The sequence below is a fragment of the Coffea arabica genome, chromosome 10c (assembly GCF_036785885.1).
Source record: "Coffea arabica cultivar ET-39 chromosome 10c, Coffea Arabica ET-39 HiFi, whole genome shotgun sequence".
Lineage (NCBI taxonomy): Eukaryota > Viridiplantae > Streptophyta > Magnoliopsida > Gentianales > Rubiaceae > Coffea > Coffea arabica.
The window spans coordinates 2,220,604-2,244,480 of NC_092329.1; the positions used below are offsets into that span (position 1 = coordinate 2,220,604).

Genomic DNA, 23,877 nt, shown 5'->3' on the forward strand with positions numbered 1-23,877 from the left:
CTCTTCAAGTTTTGGCTTTCATCTTGCTTCAATCAAACCATCCAACATTCTAAACTTGTTTCTACTCCATAAAATTCTTCCATTTGGTGCTAGTGAGTTGCTTAGTGAAGTGTTTTGGAGGAGCTAAGGTGGTCTACCACTTCCTCTCTCTTGTTTACTTGGTAAGTAGTGATTGACTATCCTCTTACACCTAATGATGTTGAATTTATGCCTAATGGTGGCTATAGTGTTGGAAATTGTGGGTTATTTCTTGGTTTGGAATGAATTGGTGAAGTTTTTATTTTTTTGAGGAATTTTCTGATTTAATGTGATCATGGTCTTGTGGATGTTTATGATGGTTGGTAATAAGGGGCTATGACTCTAGTGAATGTAGATGATAGGAAATTGCAACCAATTTTGGGTTTGGAAGAAATTCTGGAAAATTAGGGTTCTTGAAGCTACATTCTGTCCGAAATTTTAGGTCATAGATGGAGGCCGAATTGGCCTTAGCTCAAAACATGAAAGTTGTAGGTATTGATGAGTTTGAAGTGCCTGCAAAATTTCAGGTCATTTGGAGTAGTGTAGAGTGCGTTATGCCGTTTTTACTGTTGCTGTTCTGGGTGATCAGAATGTGCGAACTGTGATTGTAATCGTCTGTTTTGACTGGAATTGGTTTGGATTTTGTTGTTGGTGTCTTCTGATGAAATGTAGCTTGATGTCTTAGTTATCATATGCCTTTGGAATCAATGCATTTGGACCTGTATAGACTGACTTGGACTGATTACAGTTTTGTGTGATTTGGGAACCTGCAATTACGGTTCTGGGTTGGTTTTCTGCATTTTTGACCTAGTTGTGCTAGGATTTGGACTGAGTGACCTTCTACATTGTTGTAGCCCTGGTTCTTAGCTTCGAAACGGTGGGTCTTGAACCTCCATCCGATACTCGTAATACCTTTGGTGCCATTACCGCAAAAGGACGTCAAAACTGTTTTCTGGTTTTGAGCAATCGTGGTTAATTGCTATGTGATTGGGTTTGATTGTAGGATGGAAAGGATGAATTTATGGGGAAATGCTGTCCGATTTTTAATAGCGTTGGTTACCTTAAGTTTCATGTGAAAGGCTTGGACGTGAATGATGGAATTGGCTATATTGGACGAGGATTGTGAGCCGTGGAGGTGAGTGACCTCAAACTACTTCTAAATTTATTTATGAACCGTTTCGTACATTATTTACTTTTGAACTGTTTCCAAAGTTACTTTTGAAATGTTTTCTTGCATATCATGCGTGCTGGCATGTGAGTGTGCCTTGTTTGCTATATTTCTTGACTTCATGACTTGTATTTTGAGTTGATAACGTGTTAAGCGCTTATAATGATTTCCAAAACGAGTTTTCGAGGCGAGTGTTTACTTTATCGCACTCGACCTCGATAAATGTGAAATGTTCGATTGAAATGTTACTTGCGCATGAATGTAAGCCCTTTTGGGCTGAACTGGCCATTGCCCCTTGTTACCGGTCGTCTTGAGCCAGAAGCGGACTCGGTCAGGCGATTAGGAACTTGGGTGAACGTTTGGTATACTCGAGTATTACCTATGTAGGTTGGTGGAGCATGGCCAAAAGCCAGGGACGGGGTGAATGAAATGAAATGAATGACCAAATGAGCGAGGAAATGTCAGGAGAATGAATGTATCCTTTCATGAATGTTACTATCGCTTTCCATTGTAAATGTTTTTTGAATTATTGATAATCCATATTTACTGTTTTGCAAATGATGTAGTTGTTTCCGGATTTACCATTTAATTTATGACATCATTGCTATATGACATCATTGAAATGAACTATGGTTAAACCGATTTGATTAATGATTTTCTGGTTACTCGCTGAGCTTTTAGCTCACCCCAAAACATTTTTTTCCCCCTCCACAGGGCTCAAGGCGAACGAAGGACTTGTAGTGCTTATTCACGTGAATGGATGGCCTATATTTTATACAATTTGGATTTGGAATCATTTTATGTATAGTTGGAAATTGTTTTAGCTTCGCTTTTGACATGTAATTATTGGAGACTTGGATGTTTATTTGTGGACCATGTGATGTATATTTGAGATTTATATTGTAATATATTTGAGGATTGTAGTGATCGACTGAGTCCCGGCGAGAGCCGGGCAGGCGGTCCGCCGAACCCTCTGGTTCGCCTTAGGGGGAGGTGGGGTCGTCACACTTTGGACAGGTGGTTGTTTAACCAAGTGGTCACAAACATCTATAGCTTTTCTTCCTTGAACTGCAATTTTTTTTTGGCTCTCTTGCACTGCACGAGCAAAACAGAACAATATTTGGAGTGTTTGGATAGCACAAATATGTCAAATAATATTTCGCTTGCATCATAAACACATTTCTCAACCCACCTTTTTATATTCTCAATTATCTTTTTATCTCACATACATCACATCACAAAAAATATTACAGTAATTATTTCAAATAATATTTCAAATAATACTCTATCCAAACCTCTCCAATGTGAACTGTGAACTAAGGTGTACCACTGAGAATTACGAAGTTCTGTCTTTTGGGAAATTTTCTTCTTTTTTTAATTTTCTATGAATATGTTTTTATCTATTATTCAATCATCTTTTTAACCTCACATTCATTACATTTTTTTAAAAAAATTACTACAGTGATTTTTCTTCAAAAACTTTTTAAAGATTGTTTGCCAAAATTTATTTATCAGTATCATTAATACATATTCAACTAATCTTTTATTTCACATACATTACCTTAAAAAAATGTTATAGTTGTATTTTTTTTAAAAAAATTATCCCAATTAACCTATGGTCCAAACACACTCATCGGAACAGCCTCCTCTAAGATTTTCATTTAGGAGAAATTGTTTAAAACGTTTCTCATATTTTGTAAAATAACTTTTTTCATCCCTCACTTTTAAAAGTGTTATTTTACGTCCCTTACAAATTCACATTGGTCAAATTTAGTGTCTACCTAGTTTTTCGACTAGTTTTTTGTTGGAATCCACCACGTATCTTGTACATGATTATTTTTTAAGGGCAAAATTATCAAATCAAATTTTACATAATCCGATATATAATTTATCACATTTCAGAAAATGAATATTTTTGTTCCCTACGTTTCACAAAATAATTTTTTTCTTCCCTCATATATTACAAAAATGAATTTTTTCATTCCTTATTGATCATGCGGACCAATATTTTTTTAACTCATGTATATATATATATATATATATGTATTTATTTCACTTAAACAATATGAATAGTATGTAATATATATCTATTTAATTTTACCTGAATATATATATGCTATTCGTGCTATTTAAATGAAATCAAATAGATATGTACATGGGTTTAAAGAAAAAATATTCGCAATACAAGGTCAATGAATGATAAAAAAATTCATTTTATAAAATGTGAGGGATAAAACAATTCATTTTGTGAAATATGAGGGATTATAAATCGGATTATGTAAAATTTGATTTGACAATTTTACGACTAAAAATTGATCGCATACAAGACACTTGATAAATTTCGATCAAAAACTAATCGAAAACTTAAATAGGAACTATATTTGATTAATAAATATAAATTTACACTTTTAAAAGTAATAAATAAAAAATTATTTTATAAAATATAAACAACATTTTGAACAATTTTCCTTTACATTTATCTATATGCCAACTAATGGGGAAAAGAAGACGCGGGACAACATCACCATCACAACTATCGTCATCGACCTCATGATTTATGTCTTGAAATTCAATTGTCATCTGCTTCCCCACCAACCCACCCACCCACCCACCATCTCTCTCTATTTTTTTCACCCTTCTGTTTTCTCGGCCTCTATTCCCTTCAAACCCCTTCCCCAAAAACAACAAAACCACACTACTGTTGTTATCATCATCATCCTCTTGCTCTCGCTCTAATCTCTCTCTCTCTCCCGTGACAAGACGCATTGTTCCAAGCGAAAGATCCATCGTCAATCACTGGACCAAAAATTTAAAAGAAAAGTAAAGAGGGCTGTTTTCTTTTTCATGGGTCTCCTCTCTGCTCCACTCTTTTTAATTAGGGACTAATTTAGTCCCTAGTAATTTAAAAGGTGCACTTTTGTGCCTGACTCGTGCCCTTGCTGCCCTCTCCTCCCCATAGTAAATCGAATTGGATTAGTAGTAGTGTCATTGGGCAACAAATTATATTGCAGTAGCGTAACAGACAGTAAACAGCGACAAAAAGGTACCAAATCTTCAGTAGACAAATACTAGATTAAAAGGTTAAGTAACAGCAATCAATCAGTAGCGGTAAGACGCATCTTAATTATGCATGCCACTTAGAAATAATAATACAATTTAATGGGGAGTACTTTTTAACTCCCAGCTGTGAGCGACATCATGCATCTTTCTTTTTTTTTTTTTCAGGAAATGCCACGGACTCTTTTCATAATCCTGTCGTGAACTACCCAGTAGGATAAATAAATTAAGGTAGATGATCTTCATCTAGCCGCTAGCATTTGGGCGGCGATTTTATACTGGCAGAAGTGACCTCGAGTGCTACTGGGGGCAGTAGCTAGGATGGTAGTAGAAAATGCGTATCCAAATTCTTTACCCGGACGCTGGAAAAATGTACGCGTACCGGGCCGCTGGACTGCATACATCTGAAACAACAAGATACCAACTGCATTATTAGGAGCGACTGCACTCTGCATACATCTTTCCGGCAGCTACCAAAGAAGATATCACTACCATCTTTATCATGACAGGGGCAAGGAATGGTTGATCTGTACAACGTCAAAAAGGGCACTTAAAAAGCCATAGCCTCGAAGCCTTTGAGAGACCATACATATGAAACACAGTAGCAGCTCACGATCATTAATCATGACGATGTTGGCTTTTAAGTTTTAACCCCATGCATATGCATCGAGAAGTGCACGATGCCTAGCTACAAAGTCTTCTAGGTCCTGCCATTATACCGCTTTCTCAGACCAACTTTCTTTCACTCTGCAACACAAAACCCTCTCTGTTTTTTTTTTTTTTTTTTTTTTGTCAAAACACAAAAAACCCTTTTGTGTTTGGATACCTTAAAAATTATTTCAAATGAATCTATTTTACTCCTCCTTGAAGTTAAATTTATCCACCTTTTGTAACTCGAATGGATCAAAGCTTATGGATTAATAACGTGGTGGCACTAACCATTGAATTTGAACTTTGAAGAGTGCATGACGAAAATTCCCACTCTTGGTTAATTAATTAATAGCCGAACAATTTGGGTGCCTTTCTACTCTTTTTTAATTTTTGATAACTGTGAGAAATGATAATCACAGCATGGCCTTCCACAAGAATAGGATGACGACACCACTGAATTGTTCAGTGGTACACAGTAATATGCTTTCTTTGCACTTTCACTTTAAAAGTGACAAAAGCACATGAAAAGTTTTAGTAAGAGAATAAAGAACAATTAATATGAGAAAGCTGTCATGTGTGATTTTTGGAACTGCATGCATGTTCATAGTAAAGCAGACATTTCCCTTCCGGGACCTAAATGCAGTTCGACGAATCCCTTTTGCTACGCTTGCCGCTAATTCCACTATTGCACGTACGTACCAAATTCATACAAAGGCACACAAAAAGTATGGATGAAAATAAAATGATTTTGAAGCATGTTTGATACTCTATATATTCTTAAGGTGTTATTTGCGTCAATTACACTAAATATTTGTTATATAGTTATGACAAATTACCTCTAAAATATAACAAGGTTTAGAAAAAAAAGATAACAAATGTTCCGATTTTCTCATAATTAAGGATCATTAATGATAAATGTTCTAGTTAATTTGTTAAGAAACATGTTAATATAAAGAAAAACTCAACATTTCCACAAGACGCATACACACCTCCATATTTTTTTTCTTAGACTTTTATGATTCAAAGTAATTAAATTTACACATGAAACTGCGTCAAAATAAAATTCAGATATATATGAACGTTGCCAAGATTCGCGAGCAGATCCAAGTCTCCGCAAAAATGAACCCGTTTGTCCATTCGGTTTTGTAAATGACACGCGAGCGGATCGTCATTGCATATGAGCGGATCCGATTGGGATAAAATACAACTATCACCATCACTAAAAGTTGCACTACTTTTTTTCTTACATAATCAAAAAAATTCCATAAATAAGTTTTCTTTTTCCTTTATTTTTTCATTCGGAGTAATCAAACACGGGACATTTTACACAGTGAAACCGCTTGCACCAATGGCCATGGGCTAGCAATAGCAAGATGCATCCTCCATTTAACTCTTCTTTTTCTTTTTTTTTTTTGCCCTTTTTTATTTTCAAAGAAGCAAACATGCATGCCCGCCATGAACCTATGCGTCATTCTTTCAAAGGTTCGAAGTTAGTTTATATGGTGGACCAACAGGGAATTTTGTAGCATGAAAACGAATTCACATAACTTTAGCATGATGATTTTTTTTTTTTTTTTTTTTTTTTTTTTTCAGTTGGGGCTGTCCGGGCCTACACCCGACTAGTCCCCCAACCCCGAGGAGAGCGGGCCCCACCGATCCCCAGGAAGATACCCCGGTTGCTCAAGCTCAGGGTCGAACCCCAGACCTGTCTCACCTAAAGAGGCTACACAGGCCACCCGAGCTAACCGAGGGGGGCACTTTAGCATGATGATTAGGAGAAGTTTTTATTACGAGTGTCCCAATGATCCAATCATAGCAAGCTCTGACAATGAGTCAGTAGTGCCAACTGGGGTCTGCACCACGTCCCAATCCTCAAGGAGACCGGTGAGACGAAGTTGAAGGGTTTAAAAAAGACAAGTCTGTCAACCGAAGGTCCATAAAAAGTTAGGGATAATTTTAGAAACCTCCCCTGAGGTTTTTAATAATTCACTAGCCTACCCTAAAATTTATAAAATTACACAAATTTCCCATGAGGTTAAGGTTTTGATAACAAAATTAGTCCAATTAGAAAAAATAACATAAAAAAAGTACATAGAAATGAAACTAGAAACAATTAATACATACATTTCATCATTCAAAAAGTTCACATTTAATAAATTAAATAACAAAAATAAGTAACAAAACCATACTAATTTTGACACAAGATTCAACAAAACAGATTAGTCATCTCTTTTGACATGATTTTTACTATAACTCTTGTGATTTTGAACAGAAATAATTTTCAAAATTGGACTTTTTTTCCCTTCATTCTTCTTTACCAATATCTAATAATCAAGTAATTAGAGTACTAATTAATTATTAGCAACTAAATTAACGAAAATAACTATTGAAAATTTATTTAATAATGAACGATAACTTGTATTTAGAAAATAACATCAGTTGATATACTTAACGGAGGAAAGGCGAGAAAAAAAAGGCAAATTTTGAAAAAATTTTGAGTGGTAAAATTGAATATTTAAATATGAACTTTTTAAGTGGTAAAATGTGTATATTAATTGTTTCTAACTTTTATCAATACAACTTATATACATGTACGAGGGATATTTATGAAATCAAAATTTCATCTCTCTCCTTAAAATACCTTTTTAATGTTACTTTTTTTAATTGGACTAATTTTGTTATTAAAACCTTAATCTCAGGGAAGGTTTGTGAAATTATCCCTAAAAGTTACTTGCTCATAGCACTGATTTCTTTTCTGTTTAATACTATGTTTGAATTTTTTTTTTGAGGAAATAAATTTAATGTTTGAAATTCAAGTAGCAGCAGAATTTATTGGGCATGGCTGGCGGACAGTTCTATTGCAATAAATGGGACGATGGAACAACAAAATAATAATACCGGGGCGCAGACTAAGACCTTAGCCCACACATGGAAAGGAATGAAAACTTTTTCGAACACTTGTGGAAGTTTGGCACTGCAAGTTCGAGTCTTCGGGAGAAGCTACTGAACTTTTTTATTACTGAACAAGGATAGGCTGATAGCAACTGGAGGACGATGGGATGGGATGGGAAGTGGAAGGAAGGAAAATATGCAAAAGCAGTCGAAGAGACTTGAGAGGAGGATGGGTGCGGGGGAGGTGTGGGCGTGATGAGTGCATCACTCGACAAAAGGGAAGATTTCATCTCTACCCTTCACTCATCACACAGTTTCTACTCTCACTCTCGTCCTTGGAAAAGGGTATGATATGAAATGAGAGAACGCTGTTAGGTTAGGCTAGTGAATAGTAGTGATAGATAGATAGCTGCACGGCACCACATAATTTTCTCTTATTAATTGAAGAGGACTTTGACCTACATTTACCATTTGCCTTTTGGTTTAGTCCATTTATATCCACTCTATGCAACTGTATCGTAGGTCAAAACTTTATGGGCACTTGCTTTTCTTCCCATCTCTCAAGTTCTATTCTTTTTTTTTTTTTTTTGGTAATAAAAAGGTAATAAAAGAAGATAGCATAACTCAAGTTCTATTCTAAGGTACCTAGGATGCCAACTTTGGTGGCCGATGACTAGGTCCTACCATTTTGAAGACCAATTTCCAACATTTAATAATAAAAAAAAGCAGTAAATAGCTACTACTACTACTTCCTTAGATAGTATAGAATTTTCTATCTAACAAGAAAGAGTAGTTCTCCTTTCATGTTTTGGTCATTTTTTATGTGGTTAATCATAAAATACCCCAATTAGATTAATTTTTTTTTTTTACTTTACCTCCTTATTTTTCAATTAGAAAAATCCATCTTTTAGAATTTTCAACAAAAGCAAAGTTTTAAAATTATTCAAGTGTAATAATACAATCAATTTTAACAACCCTTACATATTGCTCTCAATTAAATCACTACTAATTTATCTAAAATAAATAAATAACATGCTTGTGGGCATTTTTATCCAAATCATATATAATCTTCATTTCTCTTATGGAGGTTATATATGTCTTTTCATGCTTTTCTAAAAGTGGGGTGATACGATCCTTCGAAAATTATTGCTGTCACTGAGGCATGCTATTATGGGCTTGTTTGGAAGTGAAGTTTTTGGCCTAGTTTTTTAGCTACTAGTTTTTTAACAACTTTTGCTACAGGAACCCCAAAAAACTTATTAAAGTTTTTTACCTACACACTTCAAAATAATACACAAAAAACTTTCCCTTCAACTTTTCTTCTTCTTTTTGCTCTCTCACCCAACCGGCCACCACCTCCACCACCACTTCCGGAGCCGGTAACTATTCCGGCCAACTTTGCCGGCCTTCCTCTTTTTTTTTTCTCTCCCTCCCCTTCCCTTTTGTTCCAAAATCTCTTTTTTCCTTTTTTTTCTTTCTCCCTCCCCCCTCCCCTCTTTCCCTCCCCTCTTTGCCTCCCCTCTTTCCCTCTGCCTTTCCCCGCCACCTTCCCCCTTTGTCCGCCGTCATCTCCTCCCCTCATCACCAGCGCACGCCGCTACCTCGCCGCACGTCTCTCTCCTCTCGCGCGTTTCTCGGTCTCCGTGGCCGGACACCGCTGCCCACGGCCGCGCGACTCCAGCGACACCACAGCCTTTCTCTCTCCCTCGCAACGCCGACGAAGCCACCACCACCTCGCACGACTCCAGCCCAACCGCTGCCTCTCGCTCGCGCCACGCCCCCTGGCTCCATCGTGCGCCGCCGTTCCTCCTTGGCGGCGACCCAAAGCCCTCGCGCGTTCTCTCTCCTCTTCGCAACTCCCACCTCGCTGCCGTTCCTCTTAGCTCCCTCCACCACAGCGCAGGGTGTGGGGGAGGGGGGTTGCGGGCAGAGGGGTGGCGGGCAGAGGGAGAGAGAGAGGGAGCTTTTGCAGGGGTGGCGGGGTTGAGGGAGAAGGCGGGGGGAGGTAGGTGGCGGGGCAGAGGGGAAAGGCGGGGCAGAGAGGGAAGGGGGGAGGGGGTGGCGGAGCAGAGGGGGTGGCGGGGGAGAGGAGGGGAAGGGGAAAGGGAGGAAAGGGGTGGCGGAGGTAACAGGGAAGGGGAAGGGGGAAGGAAGAAGAAGAAGAAGAAAGAAAAGAAAAAGGAAAGAAAGAAAAAGAAAGAGAAAGAGAAAAGGAAAGAAAAAAAAGAAATGGAAAAAAAATTTCACCTTACAAAAACCTCTACAAAATTTTTCTACTTACAAAAACTTTTACAAAATTTTTTCAAAAACTTCTACAGTGCACTACAGTAAAGTTTTAGACAAACTCTCAAAAAACTCAGGTTCCAAACAGGCCCTTGTGCAAGAATATGAGATTTACTAGGTTGATCATTGCACGGTCAAATAAAAAAGAGAGAGAGAACAGAAAACAAAAAAAAAAAAAATTTTTTGGGGGGTAGATTAATCTAATGGGACGATGAGGTGGGCAAAGTGAAAACAACATATGCAATTTCTAATATTGATGAACAAAATATGATTAATTATTATTCTTTCTGTACTGTTCGATTGATTCTTGTGTTTAGTGAGAGAAAAAGAATCTGAGAAAGTCCAATTGATGTTACTGCTGATTTAGATAGCCCTCATCAGCAGCTGGGAGCATAATTCAGAAGTTATAATTACACTAATCCACGGTCAATTGTGACTTGCAGAGGCAACTGCTTGGACGGCAAAGCAGTCTCATAGCTTATGATGATTTTTAATTACAGATTTCCAGTTCCGGCAGATGAAGTCACAATAATATTCCACCAAATTAAGAGCTTTTTAGTCGTGTGGTCGAATCTTGCTCACTACCGCTTCGAGGCTCTTGGGGGGCGGGGTCTCGGGGTGCAGTGGGGATTAGTCGGGTGCATCCCGGATACCCCACTGTATTGACAAAAAAAAAATAAAAATTTAAGAGCTTTTTAGAGCTTTTATAAAAATAAATATGAAAAATATATATATTGATCCATAAAATATATTGATGTATATAAAATTAAATGATAATTAAAAAATATTCATAAAAAGTATAAAATTTTTTTTAAAGAAATATATTGCAATCCAAACAAATTTTGTGTGCATCACCTTTGTGCCCATTTGTGTTTGGAGAATGGTGGAGCCTCTTTTTAAAATTTTTTTTGAGTAATTTCTTTTTGATGTTTCATTTCCAATAGTTCAAATTAACACCCATGTTATTGTAATTAATGTGATTAATTTTTTTTTTATTTTATCCATTAATTTGAAATACTCACATGAAAATATTGGAGCCTTTCTTTCTCCTTTTTTTTTTTTGTCGTTTATCTTGGAGCTGTCACATGAATTAGTTCACTATTTTAAACTCAATTGTTCTCCTATCCATTGGCCAGGATTATTTACAAGAAGAAGAGGAAAAGAAAAAAAAAAAAGAGCATAAAATGTTGGAGGGAGCCACAACTCTACGTCCATAAAACCAACCAAGTAGGGGTGGTACTCGAATCAGCTTCTGGGAAAGTAATTATCCTCCTGGTTTCGTCATTTCGCTAACCAGGAACAAGAAGTTTCCCCAATTATAACTAGCCAAATCCCAAGCCCTTTGCATCTCCTCGTTTAAGCTTTTTCATTGTTCACGTTCGAACAACTAGAGAGAGAGAGAGAGAGAGAGGGAGAGATTTCAGTCGTTTAGTGCATCAGAAACGAGGAGCAGGAGGGAGGTTGTTTGAGGAAGGCAAGAAAAGACTGATGGTTGTGGGGGTTCGAGGGTTTTTTTCATCAGAAACGAGGAAAGGGATAGGGGAAAAAGAACATCTATGATCATTCTTTTGATCCTTTGCTTCTTCTAGATAATATGCCTCAAAGAAAGAATGAAGAAGCGTTCAAGCATGATTTATCATGTATTGTCGTATGAACCATCCAATCTGTTGTATGAAATCTGAAACTCTCAAGTCGATCTCGTCACCAGTCACCAGACTCACCACCCCCATTAATTATTTTACAGCCTCTCTCAACCCTCTCTTTCTTGTCTCTCTCATATTTATTTACTAGTAGCATCTAACAGGCCTCATCACCCATCTTAAATGGTTCCCAACTGCCTCTGCTCTTTTTTCAATCTCTCCTACATTCATATTCCTTCTTGAGATGCTTCTTTGCCTCCCCTGCAAGTATTCTGACTTTGTTTCAAAGCCTTGGCAGTGGGAGAGATTATTACAGTACAGTGGTCGATGGATGCTTACGGAAATATTCATGGTGGTTTAACAAAGGGTTTCCCACAGAGTTTATTGGCATTCTGTCCACCTCCATATTAATTCAGACCAATGAAATATGCATTCTACAAAATAAACTCAATACACTTGTATTCTGTTTTTGGGGGAGGTGGGCATACTGCCAACTGAGCTCTGTTGGTTTCTCTTTGCGGAACCCTCGTGATACTCGTTTACAGATTTCAGACGTGGGTTTCTCCAGAGCGGCGGTTCATGTTTGTTTTCTCCCTTGCTTTTCTCTGAAACGCTGAATCACCAGGTAGACTCAGCTCATATGTTGTGTGCAAAGATATGAATTTTCTGTGGTTCAACTCAATCCTTGGTCTCATCTTGGACTAGTTGTAACGTAGGATCCCTTTAAATGATGATACCATCCATCCGTCGTTGTTTAGTTCTGTGATGCATTTTATTTAGGTGCTAAGGCAAATTCTTATCTGGAGGAGATGAAAAGCATCTTCGTGTAGAGATTTGCTAGCTAGTCAACGGTGTCCATCGTTTAGCAACCAACCCAAGATTCATACGGGCAAGGAAATTTTCATGGTTTTGTTTCATGATATCATTTCTTTTGCAAATATGAAACCCCAAATCTTCTACTACCTTCTAAAACTAGCTATTGTTACAACCATATAATGGTTTTGGGGCAGGCAGGAGGAATATTATTACCACTCTATCCCCTTTTGTTTTGTGGCTGAGTACAGACTATTGTATATTGAACTTAAGAAAACTCGTAGTATCATGCTTCATGGCTTCACTTTGTTTCTTTATGGATTGACGCATTTTTGGCACCGTTTGTTTTCTCATTCATCTGCACTTAACCGTGTAGACGGGAATTTATAGCATATAATTAATGGTTTTTGGGGTAGGCAGGAGGCATTGGTGGAAACCGGAATTGAGATTGATGCGAAGAAGCTACTCTTCGTTTTGTTGTATAATATTCGTGTAAAGTACTAAAAAGCCACGCTTAAGGAGAGGGAAGTACTGTGGGTGATTAGGGGGTCTAACAGTAGCGGCAGCGGAACCCCCATCTTTTTTGAAACCTTTGCTTTACGCTCTCCAACGTAGTTCTTGCTTGCTCATGATTGAAGTCTGACATATTTTACCCACTAAATCCTGTAAAGTAAGCCTGCTCCTGAATATGCCACTAAATTTTGTTGGACACAAGGATGGGCGGTTTAAGGGTTCTTGATTATGAATTAGCTAGGAGCACAATAGATTCCCACATATTCGTTTTATTTCTACTTTCTGCTGTCTAGCTTTCTATCTATTAATGGTTGACCTCATTTCTTATTTGTGTGGCATGATTTTTTATTATTATTTTTTAATCTTTGATGAATGCTTATTATGTATGGCACGAATGAAATTGCTTTGAAATAATTTGAAGTGGAAGTAACATGCACTCGGGTCTGCCTTTGTTTATGTAATACGAAAAATAGCAGTTACAGCTCTAACTTGGACTCTCAATGGTAAGTTATGATCCTTGTGAAATGAATAAATTGGACCAAACTGTCGATTCATGAGAACGAGTTATTGAAACTGTAAGTTGAATTCTTGTATGTTCACATTCATATTTTTATTTACTTATTTTTACCCATTTATTTTTAACTTCCGATGGAATGAACGGAAGAAAAACAATGAATGACTTGAAGATACATTATTTGGAATAACTCTATAGTCTAATTTTGGGAATGAAAATGTACGTGAGATGAAAATGTTGTTGGGAATATAAAAAAAAAATTTGTTAAAAAATGTGTTTGTAATTTTTTACAAGAAAGCCAAGAAAAAAAAAAGGGTATCCAAACAATCAAGGTGCTCATTTTCTTTAACAATTGTCTCGGTATTTGCAGCTTTGAAGAAGAAGCACGAGGTAGAATTTGCTTGGCGACCTACCTAGAATAACAAGTCTGTAGCAGTAGAATGCATTCTTTGGCTGTTAGAAGAAGGTTGAGAGGAAATATGGGGGAGACAATGCACGTTAGGGTATCATAATTCGTAATTCTATTCTTCCCAGAAATTGCTGGTTGCATTTAGTGAGGCCAGTGGGGGAAATGATATCCTATCCGATGTTTTGTTTTCTTATCAAAACATGAGCTGTTAGGTGTTAGTGTGGTACTAGTACTTAATTTCCCTAGCCAACAGCCATAAATGATGTTTTGCCCCCTTTATCAAACCTGATGAGTGCTGATGGTTCCCGGAATTTGGATGCTCTCATGCAAAGACGTGAAACTAAACCTTTTCCTTGGACGTGATGCTTCATAATTAGTAGAGTCTTTTGCATGTAGCGTCTTTCAAATTTCACCACTTCCATTAGCAGTGTTCAAGGTTCTTTGTTGCAGTTAAAAGTGCATGGCTATTTGCAAACCATCGGGGTTAGTCCTTGGTTCAATGCCTTTTTTTTTTTTTTTTTAAGGTTTGTAATTCACCAATTATTCATAGAGCAAAAAATAGGATTAAGTTAACAGTTGGTGGCATTGAAAATTTTTACGTATATTATGTTAGAAAAAAGAGCAAACTCAAGACATTTATAACATTTGTCATGCACTCAAAATTTCTTCACATTAAACAGGCAATTGTAGCACAGAATTAATAATGTTTTATATTTTCTGACAAATTCTGATTTTTGTGGTATTGAATGAATACTAAAGGCTACTATTCAACGGACTTTTTTATTTAGGATGCTTTGAAAATATTAGACGTCGCTTAAAGAAAGAAATCTTGGTGGATTATTATTTGGTGCAGAAAGTTGTCATTTTTGCCTTGATAAATCCAGAAACCGGGAAACTCAATGGGTTTGTTTGGATAGAGTATTATTTGAAATAATTACTGTAGCACTTTTTATGATGTGATGTATATAAGATAAAAAGGTAATTGGGCATATAAAAATGTGAGTTGAAAAATGTGTTTATGATACAAGCGAAATGTTATTTGACATATTTGTGCTATCTAAATGATAACTTCATCAACAACGAAACTCATTAAAAGCATGCTACAAATTTTTAACGATGGAAAACCTAAAACACCATTCTTTTGTCTGCCCACAGAAAAGACCGAGAACAGTAGTGGGTGAGCTTGCAAATCCATCTCTGGCTTGAAGCGTGCGTTGTTTTCCTTCGAGTCTTAAAACCGAATTCTTCTCAATTTGTCTATCCTCTTAAAAGTTGTTCCGCCTTGGAAACCACAGTGAAGAGAAAAGGTTATACCACGTCGCGCAGGTTTATTCAGGAAGGCTGCGAAAGTGAGTGCTTTGTGCGGAGTTGATGTTGCCTGTCATTGTTGAATCTCCTGCATGAAATATCTTTGCCTCCGTCTGCTACTCCCCTGTCAATTCCATCATTGATCCATGTCATGCTTCAACCTCGTTGTCAAGTTCTAACGGCGGTAATCGGCTGCAGGAAGTTGGTGGTGGTAGTGAAGATCAAAGATGAGGAACATGATGACAAAAAAGCAATCGAAGATCATCAAAGAGATACAAATTAATGTGTAATACTATAAAGTAAAGTAAGGGTAGTCAACAGTTTTGGTGGGAAGGGCCGTTTGATGATCTTTGAAGTGAATGAACTTGAAGAATACATCGCTGCCTTGGAATGTTCGAAGAAGATAATGTATCGGCTAAAGCTGAAGAAATGGCCAGGGTTAATACTGTTGCCTCATTGTTGATTTTGGCTTGGTGGGCTTCCTAGTGTTCATTATGCAGAGAATTTATTTTATTGCATTGCCGGAATTTTCTACTATTTAATTTTCTCTCTTTGCTCTTCGAAGTGAGGGATTATTTACCTCAGTTGATTACTAATTTGTTCAGCGCTAATACTACTATTCTTTTCTATTTACTTCACATTTTTCTTTTTCTTTTTTCTTTTTGCTTTTTGTTTTTTGAAGGGAGTTTGTGGGGGATGGATGAAGTGCCGTTCAAGCGCTTCTGTGTTTTTTGGGATTTTACCTAAATTGATGATGTTCGAGATGCAAAAGATTGACAGGATAAAATTTTCCCTGTTTCTATAATGGTAATTAAGGTTAAAAAGCATAAAATAAAAAAAATATCATTTTGCGAATGTGAACCACTGACTTTCTTGAAGTTGAGAAGTCAGAAAGTTTATAATTTCTTTTCCTATCTATTGTTCATTTCTTAAAGTTTTGGCCGATGAAAAGTTTGCAGCAGTTCTTTCTTTTGTTGGTTTCCGTTGGTCTGAATCAGTAAAAGAATTGCTTGGATAGTAAACCATGTATATATGGTAAAATTATATATATATATATATATATATATATATATATATATATATTTTCTCCCTTGTTCAAGGTCCAGTCTAGGCGGTAGTTTTTGTTTTACATAAGGAAAAAAAAAGTACATTATTAAGAGAGTCAAAGAGCTTTATGAAAGTGAAACAATTAGTCTAGTTCAAATGCATGGAGTATCCATGGCAAGAATCAAGCCAAAGTGCTTAAACGCTTAATGGGTGAAACATTTCAACATCCAGCGTGCAGAACATAAATTAATATAGCATCTGGTAACATAAAAGTAGCAGTCCAATAATCAGCAGGGCAGGTCCCTCCGACAGCCGTGGTGACAATGATAATTGCTTTCCGGCAGCATAAGCCACAGGACTTGGAGACTCTCTGTTACGCCAATGGAGGTTTGAATCCATATACTTCCAATAATGCCCTAACGGAACAGAAATTTATAAATGGATCATTGAGAAAGTTGACAAAGCAAAGCTTCTTTCCTGACTCGAGTATCTGTCTCAATGATCAGCCTTAACAAGGGAAGCATATGCTAAGAGATGTCTTGTCGTGTGCCATTGGATAATACAACAGTCTGGTCTGGTAAAATTATTAAAAAAAAAAAATTCTGAGTCACTGAAAAGTTAACCTTTCTATCTTTTCATCCGGCGTATTCTTTTGAGACTTTTGTATCCTCTTTAGCTTTCGAACCAAGGGGACTCCAGAACAAAATGCTGGTTTCCTTAGCAGAGAGGCGCAAGAATTAAGTTGAGTTGAAACCGGACCAGAAGGAAACTGCTTCTGCATGGTAAAATCTCCAGTCAATCCCCTATGGTCGACAAAGGATAATGATTCCGCTGCCGCACGTAGTCTTGTAGCTTCATCAACGTATAGAAGATCCTCAATCCTAGCCATTAAGTTAAAGGCTAAGCCCTCTATCACCCTGGAGTAGCTCTCAAGAATTGATTGTCCAACATCCTATAGAAAAACAAATTAGCTTCTTATTTCCGTGGAGAGTCTAGGGAGTCACTTGAAAGGTGAATGAATCAGAGGTTTAAACCAAGGAAACAGTCCATCTAATGGCATGTGCAGACAACAGAAATTTTCAACTCATTCCAGACTAGTTCAACGCATACAGACAGGCTCCATACCATACAAGAAGCAACTTGTAATGCTATTACTTTTTGCAAAAGCCACAAGAATGCTATCATGGTAGGGTCATAAAAGGTAAGTTAACATATCGAAGACAGCTTCAGCATGAGTAATCGAATGGTAGCACTTCAACCAAGCAAATCAAAACACCACATTAAATTGATGTGCCCTTGAACAATCAGGAAAATAACGGTTTTGGACATTTTCTAATCATTTGATACTCAAGCTTTTATCTGTTAGCTGTGCAGACTAGGCGCAAAACTGCAATTATCTATGTCCAAATCTAATAATGTCTGGATAAAAAAGTGAAGCGCTACATAAAGTTTATATCCTAATTTTGGCAGTGTTAATGGATCTGAGAAATAGAGGTATATTCAGAAAATTTAGAGCAAAATGAAGAACCAATTGACATACATTTTCCAACAAAACGAGCTATTCTGGTTACCTTGTTATACTGTATCTTATGCCTTTCTAGTGCTGTTTGTGGGAGGGTAGGGAAGTGCAGCTTCAAGATCTTTAAGAGGGAATCAGCTCGCTGTGCTGACATTTTGGCCTTCTCGATGTCAACAAAGACCTTAAGTGGTCCACTCCATTGTGACTTCCCAGTTTTTGTGTGAGAGAATTTTTTTTTGGAGTACTTCTGCCTCCATATATGTAAAGCTGCTTCAATGTTATTAGCAATTTCTAGGGTGTTATGTTCTGATGATAGGTCTAGGTAGTCAATAAGACATTCGGGGGAAAACTGATTACCAGTTATATACCGGTAAAGAATTTCACCTAAGCAAGCCTTCCCACTCTGCAACAAGAACAACACAAACTGCATTAGTAATCAAGCTATCATCAGTGCAACCAACAAGAATCCTAGCAAAGTCTTCAAAAGAATATCAAAAGGAAAATAAATACATAATCCGTGTCAGTTAGTGGGTATAACTTGTTGAAGATTTCCACCATCGTAGATGCAAACAATATGAACAAACTGAAAACTACAGCTTGACAACTGGTATTTCATCTATGATGTCCTGCAACCAATTACTCACTCCACATTTAGCAACTACAAAACTAAAAGATAGAGATATACATGAGTCGATCCTATACATTGGCAGAGGTCAAACTTGACACTTGAGATACACTAAACCAACAACGTTATCATTACATAAGTAGCACAGCCAAATGCAAAAGGAGTAAGATCAGAGTAAGTAGTCGAGTCATTCTTAAAATGACATCAGATGGTTCATTAGCGCTGAAACAAAAAGCTATCTGATAATGGAACTGCATAAATCCAAATAGCAATTCGTTGCATCGAAGTACATATTGTAAAAGTTATAGAGGATTATTTAAGATAAACAACTATGGCTGTCTCTCTCTGCTCCATATGGTCAGTAAAAGGTGGTCACAAGAATGGATGGACCCAACACTACAATTTAAAAGTGAACTCTTACCTTGGGCAAGCTATCCAAATAAACTTGCGGGACTTCCATTTCTGACAATACCCTGTTGTTAATAGCCACAGCCGCTCTGTATATCTGATTTGTGCATTCCCTGCACTGTTGCAATTGTTTCCTTGTCTCCTCACACAAACCATTTTGTGGGACTTTTGGGAATGGTAACCACCATTTCTCTTCAAGTGTAATTGAAGGCCTTTCCTGAGATGGAGGGCACGGTCTTGCTTCAATAAATTCTCCATCAGCAAAAATTATCCCTCTATCGACATAATAAAATTCACTGTCATGAAATCCGTCCAAGATGCTAATTAGCATTGCGTCTAAATTCTTAAGTGCTGGAAGATTCAGAGACAAGTCAGACCGCGGTTGAGGCACCATGACTTCAACTGTCCTACCACATGGAAGTTCTTGCACTGATGGAACAAGCTCGACAATGGAATCACTGACACATAGAAGCCATTCCATTTCACACAGCCACATTGACTTCTTTTTAGGCACCATCGGCTCTAATTTCCATAGCTCTCCAAACACAGTGGCTGCCAATTCATGTTGATAACCAACAAATGGCTTTTATTGAGAAATAATGTAAATCACCCTCGATGTTATTTACCAAAGGGGTGGGGAAGGTAAAAAAGCGGAGAGGAATATGACAACTTGAAAGGTGAACGAACCAGCAAGATTTGTGATGGCCTTGGATATGGCAAGAGCAGTACATACTCCATTACCTCCACCTGACATATCTTCTCCTAACAACAGCTTGGCAAAACGCTCTTTGATCAATTCAACTTCTGGAGTACCACAAGAAGTAAGAATATAAGTTCCAGAAAAGAACAGGAGAAATTAACCAAAATTATGCCTTCTAGTCCACTGCGCTTAATTTAGCTTCACACTACACAAAGGAAGTTGCTAGTCACAAGCTTTTGCTCATATGCTCATTCCTGGTTTAATTAATTAAGGTGGAACCACGTTAAAAATGAAACCAATTATCTCAAGCCCCGATCCTGTCCACCCTAACCTTCCCCACTCATCCCAAAAAAATAAAAATAAAAATAAAAATCCATAGGATGACTTACGGAAGAAGAAAAAGGGAAAGTAAGCATCCTATACATCCGATTTGCACATGTTGGTTTATTTCAAACATGATTATCCATCAAGGCTCGAGGGGGTGTGATATGTTTCATTGCCACTTAAATTCTGCTATGAGCTAAGCTTTGTCAATTATCGTGGGCAGCTCGCTATCCGCGAAACTGCTTTCCAAGCTTCAATTTTATGTGTTCCCTTAATTAGCACAACAAATTAGTTAAATAACACGTACTAATTGTCCCGTCGTTATGTCCTTTTATTTTCTTAATGATGGAGAAGGAAAGATAAAATTCACCGCTAAAAGAAGTAGCAGTAGCAGTAGTTGAACAGTTTGGTAGGAAGCTAAATGCAATATGTTGAAGCGTGACCTACCAAACAGTGATTAAAAATAATTCTACTAGCTAAGCTAGGCAACAGACCAATCAAATTTCACAGGAGAGTGTTTTTCCTGAATTTCTCAGCAAAACAGAACTAAACATGATAGAGATTTTTTGACCAAAAAAAAAAGGATACATAAAGATATCAAAATGAAAGCAAAGAGTATTTAGAGATCATGACGGTAATTTATTTAGTAGTATTGTAAACAACCTAATTTGTTTAAGATTAGAAAAGAACGATTCACCGGATAATTCAGGCTCGTCCTGCTTCTCCTCCGGAATCACAACATGTCTGTGACCGACGACTGGAAACATAACCTTAGGCCTGGCCGGAGAATCAGAAGAGGAAGAGAGAGAATTTAGTGCATGAGAAGCAGCTGCCTGAGGAGGAGGAGGGGGCCGGGAGGAGAATGTGCTGGCGCTAGAACAGCTCTCGGATTCGCTGACATCAGCACTGATACTGTAACTGTCGAAAGGATGGAAGCTGCTGTGACGATAAATGTCACCGTCCTCCTCCTCCTCCTCAGACGACGAAGATAGGATACACGAGTAGTTAGCTGCCATTGGCAACAGTAGTAGTACTAGTACTCCTTTTTGGAGCTGCTGAGAAATGAATGACCACTTTTACTAGTACTGCTACGTCACCGGCGGCTCAGTTTCATTTGAAAATTGCTCCTATGATGAATACTGGGGAGGATCAGGATGGTGAAGTACCAAAGCAACTAGACACTGAAGAAGCCTTTTATAACGAAGTTTTTTCTTTTTCTTTTTTTTTTCCTTTTTGTTTTTCAAAAGCTGCTGGCGCTACCTTACTCCCCGGTCCCACACACACACTCTGTCTATCTTTTTCTTAGCCCCATCTGAAAAAGAGACAGGAGTATGTCTGTATTGCAATTTTTCAAAAAATTGTTACAGTAAATTTTTTAAATAAAAAGTTCAAAAAATACAATCCAAACATAATCTTCTTTTCCAATATTGCTTATATATATATGATGAACACTTTTTTTCATGTGTTTTTTTATTCTTAGATACATCGTATTATAATAAAAAGTGTTATAATAATTATTTTAAATAATACCTCTATTGAAACATTGTCTGGTCTGGTCTGGTATAATTCAGACAAAAATTAGTAAATTATAGCAATAATATTGCTGTTCTTGCGGGTACATAGTAAAATTGCAATTCCCATTGGTGTTTGACACTTTTTTATTTATACAAATCACATTTTAAAGAAGCATTACAATTATTTATTTTTCTTCAAAAACTTCTACCCATAGCCTAACATTTTGTTTGAAGAAAATAAAAACGGGGCATGAATATTGTAGTTGAAATATTAATGACCAAAACAAAGAGTTAAGAATTTCGTTGCAATGTTAGTACAAAAAGATTTAATGCTAACTGTAAAATATATAAACTCATCGTGTAATTTGGTTGAGAATCAAGAGTGCGTGTAACTACTGCGATTAAAAAACAAGAAGTCTCAAAGGCCAATGCATGCTTTATGTTTTCGAACTTTATTTAGTCAAGAAACACAGCAAACTGTAGAAAATAATGGAAAAGCCGATAAACACTCGTAAAGAATATGGGATGCTACGTGGGTAAAGGCCCCCAACTCCCCAACCAGAACCAAAAAAAAAATCTCAAAAACATATAATGATTTGACTTTTGTTAAGGATCTTCAATTAAATTTTGGCTCTTTTCTCCGTGACAGTAGTAGATTTTGGCACCACCAGTAGTTGAGACTAAAATTGAATTAGGGGCTTGTTTGGAAGTGAAGTTTTTGGCCTAATTTTTTAGCTACTAGTTTTTTAACAACTTTTGCTATAAGAACCCCAAAAAACTTATCAAAGTTTTTTACCTACACACTTCAAAATAATACACAAAAAACTTTCCCTTCGACTTTTCTTCTTCTTTTTCCTCCCCCACCCAACCGGCCACCCCCTCTACCACCGCTTCCAGAGCCGGTAACTATTCCGGCCAACTTTTGCCGGCCTTCCTCTTTTTTTTTTCTCTCCCTCCCCTGCCCTTTTGACCGATATGTTGGTTTCCAAAATCTCTTTTTTCTTTTTTCTTTTTTCTCTCTCCCCCCTCCCCTATTTCCCTCTGCCTTTCCCCGCTATCTTCCCCCTTTGTCCACCCCCATTTCCTCCCCTCATCACCAGCGCACGCCGCCACCTCGCCGCACGTCTCTCTCCTCTCGCGTGTTTCTCGGTCTCCACGCCCGGACACTGCTGCCCACGGCCGCGCGACTCCAGCGACACCACAAGCCTTCTCTCTCCCTCGCAACGCCGACGAAGCCACCATCATCTCGCGCGACTCCAGCCCAACCGCTGCCTCTCGCTCGCGCCACGCCCCCTGGCTACACCGTGCGCCGCCGTTCCTCCTTGGCCGCGACCCAAAGCCCTCGCGCGTTCTCTCTCCTCTTCGCAACTCCTACCTCGCCGTCGTTCCTCTCAGCTCCCTCCACCACAGCGCAGGGGTGGGGGAGGGGGGTTGCGGGCAGAGGGAGAGGGAGGGGGAGCTTTTGCAGGGGTGGCGGGGCTGAGGGAGAAGGCGGGGGGAGGGGGTGGCAGGGCAGAGGGGGAAGGGGGGAGGGGGTGGCGGGGCAGAGGAGGAGAAGGGGAAAGGGAGGAGAGGGGTGGCGGAGGTAAGGGGGAAGGAAGAAGAAGAAGAAGAAAGAAAAGAAAAAGGAAAGAAAGAAAAGAAAAGAGAAAGAGAAAAGGAAAGAAAAAAAGAAATGGAAAAAAAATTTCACCTGACAAAAATTTCTACAAAATTTTTTCAAAAACTTCTACAGTGCACTACAGTAAAGTTTTAGACAAACTCCCAAAAAACTCAGGTTCCAAACAGGCCCTAGATTACGTGTATGATTATGTGGTAACATATGATAATTCCTTCCCGAGAAATGTTATTTGCACTCCCATCATTTATTATATTATATAATATAATAAATAAAAATTATATGATTAAAATGGTAATAAAAGGTGATTAATAAAAAGAAGAGTGCGAATGGTTATTAGAAAGGCCAGCTTGATGCATTTTCTTTTTCTTTGCGAATTTTGCAGACTCCTACTGCCGCAGACAATTGTCCGAATGTGTCTGCTAATGGGATCTGATTCTGAATTATGTTGCCACACTACTATTCCACTGCTCAAGTGGTGCGTAATCAAATCCATTGCGCATGAATTCAAATCCTTTTCCTAGTTCATCTAATTTAGCAAATCCAACATGTTTTGGGGAAAGATCTTTTGCTTTTCGTTTTATTATTATCATTATTATTATGAGCACTTGATCTTCTTCGACGCTACCATCTCTTCTCATAAAGCCTGCTGCAAAATGTAGAAAATAAAAACTGCTATAATTATGCTACAATTCTTGTCATTTTACACTTCGTTTCCGGGATCTATCATTCTTTTAACAAGACACTGCACAAGTAGTTTATATTTTATTACTATCATCAAAGTATGGGGCCGGGCTCAGCAGCTCGGCCTCAGGGCCATTAAAGTTCCTCAGGAATCCAAGATGACGATTGGTGG

The 23,877-nt window shown here is 37.8% G+C and overlaps 1 protein-coding gene and 1 long non-coding RNA gene across 4 annotated transcripts; one reads left to right on the forward strand and one right to left on the reverse strand.

Annotated features, from left to right (window-relative positions):
* Positions 1 to 11,287: 11,287 nt before the first annotated feature.
* LOC113710935 (uncharacterized) lies at positions 11,288 to 14,382 on the forward strand. The gene is made up of 2 exons (XR_003453044.2): positions 11,288 to 12,334; positions 13,920 to 14,382. It is a non-coding gene; the product is annotated as an uncharacterized lncRNA (long non-coding RNA).
* Positions 14,383 to 16,425: 2,043 nt separating this feature from the next.
* Positions 16,426 to 21,048, reverse strand: LOC140016302 (rop guanine nucleotide exchange factor 1-like). 3 transcript variants are annotated; one of them, XM_072069828.1, is made up of 7 exons: positions 20,587 to 21,048; positions 19,553 to 19,669; positions 18,879 to 19,417; positions 18,190 to 18,235; positions 17,885 to 18,099; positions 16,937 to 17,265; positions 16,426 to 16,729 (listed from the first exon to the last, which is right to left on the reverse strand). In XM_072069828.1, exons 1-7 carry the CDS (start codon positions 20,903 to 20,905, stop codon positions 16,687 to 16,689), a joined length of 1,608 nt encoding a protein of 535 aa, XP_071925929.1. In that variant the 5' UTR covers positions 20,906 to 21,048; the 3' UTR covers positions 16,426 to 16,686. The 3 variants fall into 3 exon arrangements, with proteins under 3 accessions (XP_071925929.1, XP_071925928.1, XP_071925927.1); XM_072069827.1 differs by having other exon boundaries at positions 17,885 to 18,102; XM_072069826.1 differs by having other exon boundaries at positions 17,885 to 18,235.
* Positions 21,049 to 23,877: the final 2,829 nt, after the last annotated feature.

Excerpts from the sequence above, each read along its gene's own strand:
- LOC140016302 (XM_072069826.1), bottom strand. The coding sequence starts at position 20,905 with ATGGCAGCTAACTACTCGTGTATCCTATCTTCGTCGTCTGAGGAGGAG. Across the intron at positions 18,236-18,878 it reads ATTTGGATAGCTTGCCCAAG|AGTGGGAAGGCTTGCTTAGG; the intron begins GTAAGAGTTCAC and ends TTCTTGTTGCAG. Across the intron at positions 17,266-17,884 it reads ATAAGATACAGTATAACAAG|GATGTTGGACAATCAATTCT; the intron begins GTAACCAGAATA and ends GTTTTTCTATAG.